This window comes from Fukomys damarensis, unplaced genomic scaffold, assembly GCF_012274545.1.
Source record: "Fukomys damarensis isolate Sample0158 unplaced genomic scaffold, DMR_v1.0_HiC HiC_scaffold_37, whole genome shotgun sequence".
Taxonomy (NCBI): domain Eukaryota; kingdom Metazoa; phylum Chordata; class Mammalia; order Rodentia; family Bathyergidae; genus Fukomys; species Fukomys damarensis.
The window spans coordinates 43,341,462-43,350,565 of record NW_022900949.1 but is presented as its reverse complement, the minus strand read 5'-3'; the positions used below and the strand labels follow the sequence as shown (position 1 = coordinate 43,350,565).

The window sequence follows — 9,104 nt, the reverse complement described above, 5'->3', positions numbered from 1 at the left end:
GGGCTCCTGTCACATGGAGAATTGTTTTCTATCTTTTCACTTTCAGTCTATGGGCTTCTTTTTGCACTAGGTGTGTTTCTTGTATACAACATATTGTTGGATTTTGCTTCTTATTCCATTTTGCCAGTCTATTTCTCTTGATTGGTGAGTTGAGGCCATTGACATTGCTGGTTATAACTGATATGTACTGACTTATTATTGACATGTTATTGGCCTTTTGTTGACTCTTTTTACTTTTTCACCTTCTCCTTTTAATTTCTTGCCTTGCCTATTTGATTTGCTCTGTTGGGCCTCATGGTGTTGTTGCCTTCACTGTCTTTTTCTAGGATCTTGTTTAGAATTGCTTGTAGTGCTGGTTTGGTATTCATGTAGTTTCTCAGGTGTTCTTTGTCGTGGAAGTGTCTTATTTCCCCATCCATTTTTTGCAGATACATCAGTCTAGGTTGGAGGTTGTTCTCTTTTAGTACTTGAAATATCTCATTCCAGGCTCTCCTTGCCCCAAGGGTTTGTGTTGAAAAGTCTGCTGTGATTCTGATGGGCTTTCCTTTGTATGTGATTTGTTTCTTTTCTCTTACTGCTTGAAGTATTTTGTTCTTCTGTTGGGTTTCTGGGATCTTGATTATTATATATCTAGGTGTAGATTTTTTTTTTATTGTAGCTAGTTGGGGTCCTATATGCCTCAGTTATCTGAGTGTCAAATTCTTCCCCTCTGTTTGGGAAGTTTTCTGTCATTAATTCTGCAAACAGCTTTTTAAAGTCCTTTGTATTTTCTCCTGCTACTTCATGTGATCCTATCAGTCTTATGTTATTCTTCTTTGCATCATGTAGGAGTTGTTGGATCAATTTCTCATGATCCCTTACTGTTTTTAAGAGACCTCTCTTTTCATGCTCACTGACTGCAATCTTATCTTCCATATCTGAGAGTCTGTCTTCGCGTTCTTTTATTCTGTTGTGTACACTTTCTATGGAGTGTTTAATCTCCTGGATATCTGTTTGAATCTGTTTTATGGATTCCATTTCTTTCCTATGTTGGGCATTTATTTTTTCCATTTCTTTCTTATGCTGGACCTTCATGCTTCTATCATGGTCCTGAGCTCATCTATTTTTTTGTCAGTTTCTGCTCTAGAGTCTCGAATCGCTACTTCCATTTTGCTCACTATCTCTATGGTTATCTGGGAAATTATTTCTGTTTTGAATTTTTCTAGAGCCTGATTGACCTGTTTTGTTACTTCCTGTGCTTTGAGTTCAGGGTGTCCTGGTGGTTCACTATCGGCCTTTTCATCCTCATTTGCCCTACTGTTTGCCATTGGTGAACTGGAAGTCTGTCCTTGTGTCTTGCTTAAGTGTTTTCTCATTTTTATTTTTGTTGTTGGACTGTCCTTGGTTTAATCTCTGGGTTATCACCCAAATCTTTCTGATATATTTGTGCCCTAGCTTCTGTGTCTCTAACGACCCACAGACATTCTCATCTTCATAACATCAAAGAAACAGCTCATCAAATCAACGGCAATGCTTTACCCCAACTGATACAATCAGCAACATATTAAGATCAAGCACAACTTGGACACTGACCACCGGTGGTAGTCACTAGTCTATAACCCTTAAATCATTTGAATTAAATTGAAATCAAGAAGCAGTCCAGAACATGTCTGCAGTGAACAAAATTTCAATATAGTGTATTTACCATTTAATGGCTCAGACAGAGCAAGGATGCAAGTCCCCTGGTCTCAGTTAGCTGATGGCTGAACCCCATGACGCTGACTGACCTCGGGCTGCAAGGCCCAGAGTGAGTTCCCCAACCTTCTGAATGGTTGAACTCCACAACGTTCTATTACAGGTTTCCCACGCCCTTTCTTTAAAGAAGTTCAAAGTTGGGAACTCAGAAAAATACCCTTGATGACCACCTCTGTCTTGGCAGAGTGGGTCCAAAGACTTGCACAGTCAGGAGGTCTGAGAGTGCAGGGGGGTGCTTATGGGGGGTTCAGGAGCGCCCTCGCGGCTACCTTCCTGGCGCTTGAGCGATGGCTGCTGGGTCGGGAGCAGGCATGGTTCTCCTTCCCGCGGTGGATTGGGGCCGGCCTACCTTCCTGGCACTTGAGCAATGGCTTCCCGGCACTTGAGCATGGCTGCTGGGTCGGGAGCAGGAGTGGTTCTCCTTCCCGCGGTGGATCAGGGCCCCTATCACTGTAACTTTTAATACAACTTTGAATCTGGGATTGGGACATCTCCTGCTACAAAGGATAAACTTGAGTCATTTGTACGCAAATGGATATATCTTGAGACTATAATGTTAAATGAAATAAATCAAATATGCAAGTTTAAATATCACATGGTTTATCTTATATGAGAATCCCAAAATATAAATAAAGAGCAAAATAAAGGTTACATAATAGGAAGCATGGAGGTAAATCTTTTTCAAATGGGAAATGATCAAGAGATAGAAGGAGGGAGGAGGAAGGGAGGGAAAGGTGATGAAAAAAGAATTGAGATATGTTATAGACATTATCAGTCCACCACAAAGAATGTTATCATTCTGCACTGCAAATGTATTAATAAAAAACAAATAAAATAAAACTTAGAAATCAGAAAAAAATAATACTGAGTTTTCATATCCACTAATAGGGCACTTTTCCACTTATTTCTCTCTTCCAAATTGATTGGTAGATTTTTAAAATGAGAAATAGCTGTTCGATTCTGTCAAATTTTTTTTACATCTTTTGAGACAAATCATATATTTATTTCTTAATTTGTTCACATGTTGAATTACACTGATTTATGGTATTTTAATCTAGCATTAAGGGAATTAAAAATTGTCTTGTTATGATGTATTTCTATTTTTATATATCACAGAATTTGCTAAAAATGTTGTTAAGAATATTTTTATGCTCAGTAAAACAATCTTTATTTCATTTTAAAGTTAGTTTTTTGTTTTTGTTTTTGTTGTTTGTTTGTTTTGTACCAGGGATGGAACTCAGGACCTTGTGCTTACAAGGCAGGTGGCAGCCCAACTGAGTTAAATCCCCGGCCCTTTAAATTAGTTTTTTCTATTTGTTTGTTTGATTTTGGTACCAGCGATCGAACTCGGGTCCTTGCATTTGCGAGGTGCCAAAAAAACTGAGCTAAATCCCAGGGCCCAAATCAGTTTTTTTGTTTTTTGTTTTTTGTTTTTTTTAGTTTATTGGTACATTCTCGGTATACAGTACAGTTACATTTATTACTGGGATCTTGTACCTTTACATGACAGGTCTTGGTTCTCATTTTTTTCCTTGTCCCTTCCCTCCCTTCACCCCCTCCTCCCCTCCCCATTTACATCAGTCACTTTTCCTATTGCTGAGATACAATGCCCAACACCCACAACTAAAAGGAGAAGAGCTTTATTTTGGCTCACATTTCACTCCAAAGTGTGCTGGCTCCAAGGCAGGGTGACATGATGGAGGACAGTTGCTCCTAGCATGGTAGGCAAGAAGCAGAGCAGGTCCAGAAAGGAGCCTAAAAATGAGATCTATCCTTCTAGGTCATGCCCACAGTGACCCACCTTTTCTGACCAGATCCCACTTCTTAACAATACATTAGCTATAATGCCTCCATAATCCAGTCACTTTCTCAATACATGAGGCTTTGGGGGCTATTTCAAATTTAAAACATACCAAGTGCTCTTTCCATAAATTCAGATACACTTAGAGGCTGGGTGTTAAATTTGTGTTATAATTTGGCCAATAGCATTATGTGGGTTGGTGTTTGGTTTTTGGGAACTTTAGCCCTATGATGAAAGGAGAGAAGATTCTCCTGGACATATTTGGCAGCCCTTAGACTGCTTATACTCACCTGGAGCTTGGAATATGCATCTTTGAGCTCATTATTGTTCTTTATTACTTTCTTGACACACTTAGAAGTCTTTAGATTATTTATATGTGTCTCATTCTTTTCTTTTAGTAGTTTACCCAGACATGCTAAAAGCAACGAGACAGCATCATTACATTTCTAATACTTCCAGAAATGTTCAAAAGTATTGTATATAGAATCACTAAATTTCTTGCATCTCACAGGTGGTGCATTAAGATAATCAAATGTATCTATGTTGGGTATAACTTTAAACAGTTCACATGATGGACTATTAGGACCCTCTATATTATCAGAAGGAGAGATCATAACAATTTTAGGTCTCATCAAATTATAGGGTCAAATCTAGAAATCACTAGAAAAATTATAGAAATTAATCTTTATAATTCTTTTCCTCTAGAACCATGCTCAGTACCCAAAATCTGCATTACTTAGGATTCCCAGGGGGAATAATCTATAGAAAATATGTGTATAATTAGGCAAGGGGATTTATTAGGTAGGCTTATGAGGTCAGAGGGAGGGGAGTCCAGGATGGCTGTCTGTGTGCTGGAGAGGCTCCAGTAGCTGCTCAGCCCAAGAAGATAAAAGCTACATTTTGAAAAAGAGAGATCAAAGTTGTAGCATCAGTCCAAGGTCAAAGGTCTGGAAGCTCATGGAAGAGTTGCTGATAGAACTTTTCTTTGGAAGGCTGAAGAAACTGGAGACCAATGTCCAAAGACAATGGTGAAAATGAAGCTCGTCAGAAATGGGCACGATCTCCTCCTTTTCCTTTTTATTCTGTTCCCTTTTTATAGTTTATTCTTATAAGCTTATTGGTTGGTGCCACCCACATCCTGGGTGGATCTTCTCCCCCTAGTTTGCTGATCTACATGTCAGACATCCAGAGACACACCAAATGCTATTTCACTAATCTCACAGGCTTTTCTCTTTTTAAAAAATTTCTATACTCCCACTTCTATTCCATTTGGTGTTTTTTATTTTTATTTTTATATATTTTCAGTACATAATGATTACATTCATTATGGGGAGTTGGTACATGTACATGAGACATCTTTCTTTTCTCACCCCTTCTCATTCCCTTCCTTATATCTCCCTCCATCTTTCAGTCCCCTTTCCTTTTGCAAAATCATAAGCATTTCTTAATCAATTCAAGTTGGCATTTAATGATTAATGCTCACACACATACAAATACCCATACAAAGAAATATTGCCAGAGAGAATAACTCAGAGAGGCTAAGAATAACATGTCTCTTGGGTAGGAGCATTTGGGGATGGTGAGATGTTCATTACACAGAGTGGGATTTGGACCATTAAAATTCACAAATATATGATGTGCATAGAATCATGAATCATGTATTCATTCATTCTTTATCAAAATGTTGAAACAACAACCCAATTAAAATAATTTCCAAATGCTTGAATTGATATTGGTCCAAAGAAGATACTCTACAAATTGCCAATAAACACATAAGGCTACTCAACATCTTCAGTCATTAGGGAAGTGCAAATCAAAACCACAGTGAAGCACCACTTCACTGATAGAATGGTAATGACTTATAAGAATGACAAAAGTGTAGAAAACTGGAATCCTTGGGTATACAGACAGAATAGCACAAATGCTAACCACTTGAGATGGCATTATTTATGAGCCCACAGTATAAACAATCCAACCCATCAAAAGATGCATGGAAAAAAATGTGAAATATCCAGATGCTAAAATATTATTCAGTAATAAAGTTATAGTGTGGTCAGGGATGTAGCTCAGTGGTGCCACACCTGCCTGGCAAGTACAACGTCCTGAGTTCAATCCCCAGTACTGCCAAAAAAAAAAATGTTTTAATGGGAATGAATCTTGAAAATATTGTTAGGTGAAAGAGGCCAGACAGAAATTTTGTGTGACTCTAATTCTGTTTATATGATATAAGCACAATAGGCAAATGCACGGAGACAGAATGCACACTGGGGGTTGCCAGGGCCTGAAGAGGTAGTGGGGAATGTCACAAGATTTTCTTTTAGAATGATAAGGATATTATAGAACTTGAAATGGGTAGTGGTTGTTTAACAGTGTTTAACATTAGATGCCACTGACTTGTTCATTTTATGTTAATGGTTAATTGTATATATTAATCCCAAATAGTGTTATGTGAATTTTACTTCAATAAACACAGGATCATAGGGGGAACTCCAGGTTCTAGAAGACAACAGCATGCAGGGGCAAAGGGAGAGCTTATGCCTGGACTTGCTGGAGTTTCTGTGGAGAGGCCTGGCAAGACAGGCAAAGAGCTTAGGACTGACTAGTTGAAGAAGACAGAACCAGGTGGTGTTAGGGTATGCTAGAGCTTGGCCCAGAGCCCTGCTACTCTGCAGCTTACCCTCTAGTTGGTGGAACAGAGACTAGATGAACAATGAAGTAAGATCACCTTGGGTTGTAATGAGAACTTGGCACACAGTTAACAGTCAGGAGCTAGAACCAATAGGGAATGCCACCAAAATCAGGTGAACAAAGAAAGCCTGGGTGGAGAAGTCTTGTGATCTGTGCAGAGACAAATCTGAATGAAGCAAAGCCACCTTGGTAAGAGGACCACCGAGGGAGCAGGAGACCAGTGCAAAGTTCTGAGATGGAGCATGCTTGGCACGACCTGCTCCGGAGGTCTGATGACTAGCAGAGCATCCAGAGGATACTCAGGAGGGTGCAGTGGTCAGGGCCAGAGCAGGCAGGGCCAGGAGGACCACGAATGGGAAGGGGAGGACTTTTCACCTCATTCTCATTGAGTGGGAAGGCATTGGAGGATGAAGAGCAAAGAAAGGTACACAGCTCAGGGTTGCCATTTATACAGACAGAAGTGAGGACTCAGTGTCCCTAGAGTTGGTGGCCTTGGCGACCGTGCAGCTGAACCTTCCCACCTAGGGCAGACATTGCTAATCGCCACAGGCCCTGCTCATCCCACATGAGGCTCCCATACCTTCTGCACCCAGAGCCCCAGATATACCCTGCTGATCACCCAGAGCAAAATCTTTCACACTTTGTCAAGACAGGGACCACCCGGGGCTTGTCTAAAAAAGATGTAGTGACACATACAGTATTTGGAGCAGACCTGGTCAGTTATTTATTGGAAGGGGGATGCAGTCTGTAATGCAACAAACCTGGGATCCTAGGAAGATATAGAGCTGAAGTTGTAAGTGGTTTCCTCTGAGCTCATAGCTGCCCTGGAAAAAACCACGGGTATGGCAACTGTGCCAGCGCCAAAAGGCTTGGATGGTACGGACGGCTTTGAGCAATCGACAGTATCGCTGGCGGATGCGCCACATTCGGATGCAGGATTGCAGCTTTACAGTTGCCCAGGTTTGCCGTGCATACGACTCCAGCGCCGCCCGACGCCTCTTCTCCAGCAGCCTCGCCAGCGTCTGCCTCCACCAGCCCTGGATGATCCACACCCTCAACGCCGCATGCAGCAGTGTCCTCCGCACCAGCGTGCCCCGCCACCAGGCCTGGATCTTTATAGCTGCCAATACTCGGTCGGGAGGTGGCTTCTTTTGAGCAGCAGGGGCCATGCAAGGTAAAGAAAGGCCACTCGGGACATATTCTCCAAAACCTCAGGCCGGGAAAGTGTCAGGAAAGTTTCCTCGTTCTCTGTCACTAACTGTCTTTTTCTCTGAAGCTTGAGCACCACAAAGGGCAAGGACTAGGCAGGTATACTGCCTCTGGCTGCTCCTCTCTTTCATATCAGTAAATGGACACACACACACCTCCACTGCTGTGCCTCAGGGTCCCCATTTCTAGACGTGAGCCCTCCTGCTCTTGCTACCTCACCTGGTTTTCCGTGGACCTGGTTAGCCAGTTTATAGCAAGAATCCTGTGATGCATAGGCTCTACCTGGGTCTGACCACCTATCTAGCACTCCTCACCTGCCCTTCAGACCCTCCTACCTGCTGGGGAGTAGCATCCCTTGCTCCCGCTGCCCTCTCTTCCTTGACTCCACCCCCATCCACGTTTTGCTGCTCCTTCTGTTACATCCCAATATTAAAATTTCTCTGCTCCACACGCTATTTCTCATGGCCACTGCTTCTGGCTCCACACCTTAAACCCCTACTTACATGCAATGCATGCACATATGTGTACACACTCGTGCAGAAATCTGGCCTTAGCTTAGCTTCCCTTAGTCTGGCCATGCATTCCCCAAACAGCCCTCAGGACACCACTCCCCAACTTTCAAGGGCCCACTCCTCAGAGTTTCCTCTTCTGCAACCAAGTCTGCCTGCCTCAGTTATCTGCCTTTCTCAGGCTGATAGAGCAACTGGAGAATAAAACAGCAAAGCGTAAGCCAATCCCTACCCATCTAGCTTTGGATAAGGCACCCTCTTCTCCTGGTTGGCTAGCATATTCTTGATTGCTTGTGGTAGTGCTGAGTAATATTTAATAGCATTGCCTTCCACTCGCAAATATATCCTGGTTTGGACAATAAATTCTATAATCGTCTTATGCTACAAGTCTGGGGGACATGGATCAGAGATGTAGTAGGTCAGGGGTCACCTCCAATCCTGGGAGTCTGCTCCCACCTACCTTTGGTTTTGGTTTTGGTTTTCGTTTCGGTTTTGGTTTTGATTTTTCCTTTGCCTTCTCCGTCCACAAAGTGGTTTCATCAACATCTTCAATTATGATTTGGCAAAGACGGCCATCCTTCTGTAACCAAAGTTTAAAAAGAGAAGTGTGGGTAGGTTGTTCATTGTACAGCTAGTTGACAATTCTAATACATACTCAACTTCCTTGATCACCCAGTGTCCCTAGGCATTAACTGTAGAAATTCCTCTTCCCTTGCCTGCAGCTTAGAGGGGACTGGTCCTCTCTTACACAAAACTGAATGCCCATGAGTTCTAGATGGATGGTTCAAATCCCTCAGGTCTGTGATCCCCTAAATTGCCCATGGTTAGGAGCTAGATGTTTCCATCGTGCTCAGGTCTGCACTCCTCCACCTGCAAGTTGGCAAGAAGAGTGAGGGAAGGGAGAGACTGTGATGTCATAAGGGCACCTATGACATAAGAAAATGGATGACTTCTAAAAGTTGGGCCCTTTTAAGTGAAAGTTTTCATCCTTTCTTGCAGAAATGCCCAAAACATGGTTAGAGAGATGAGACACTGGAAATACTAGTTCACTGACAAAAGGATGTATAAAGGTAGTCATTGTGCTCCAGGTGAAAAAACATAATATTGAGACAATTTAAATATGCTCAACAGGGAATTCAATACATGGATTTCAGTTCAATCAT

At 41.9% G+C, this 9,104-nt stretch overlaps 1 protein-coding gene across 1 annotated transcript; it reads right to left on the bottom strand.

The window, feature by feature from the left end:
• Positions 1 to 6,930: 6,930 nt before the first annotated feature.
• LOC104863105 (IQ domain-containing protein F5-like) lies at positions 6,931 to 8,827 on the bottom strand. Its single transcript, XM_010625388.1, has 3 exons — positions 8,690 to 8,827; positions 8,402 to 8,521; positions 6,931 to 7,371 (listed from the first exon to the last, which is right to left on the bottom strand). Exons 1-3 carry the CDS (start codon positions 8,705 to 8,707, stop codon positions 6,940 to 6,942), a joined length of 570 nt encoding a protein of 189 aa, XP_010623690.1. The 5' UTR covers positions 8,708 to 8,827; the 3' UTR covers positions 6,931 to 6,939.
• Positions 8,828 to 9,104: the final 277 nt, after the last annotated feature.

Excerpts from the sequence above, each read along its gene's own strand:
- LOC104863105 (XM_010625388.1), bottom strand. Across the intron at positions 7,372-8,401 it reads AACCAAAACCAAAACCAAAG|AAGCCACCTCCCGACCGAGT; the intron begins GTAGGTGGGAGC and ends GCTGCTCAAAAG.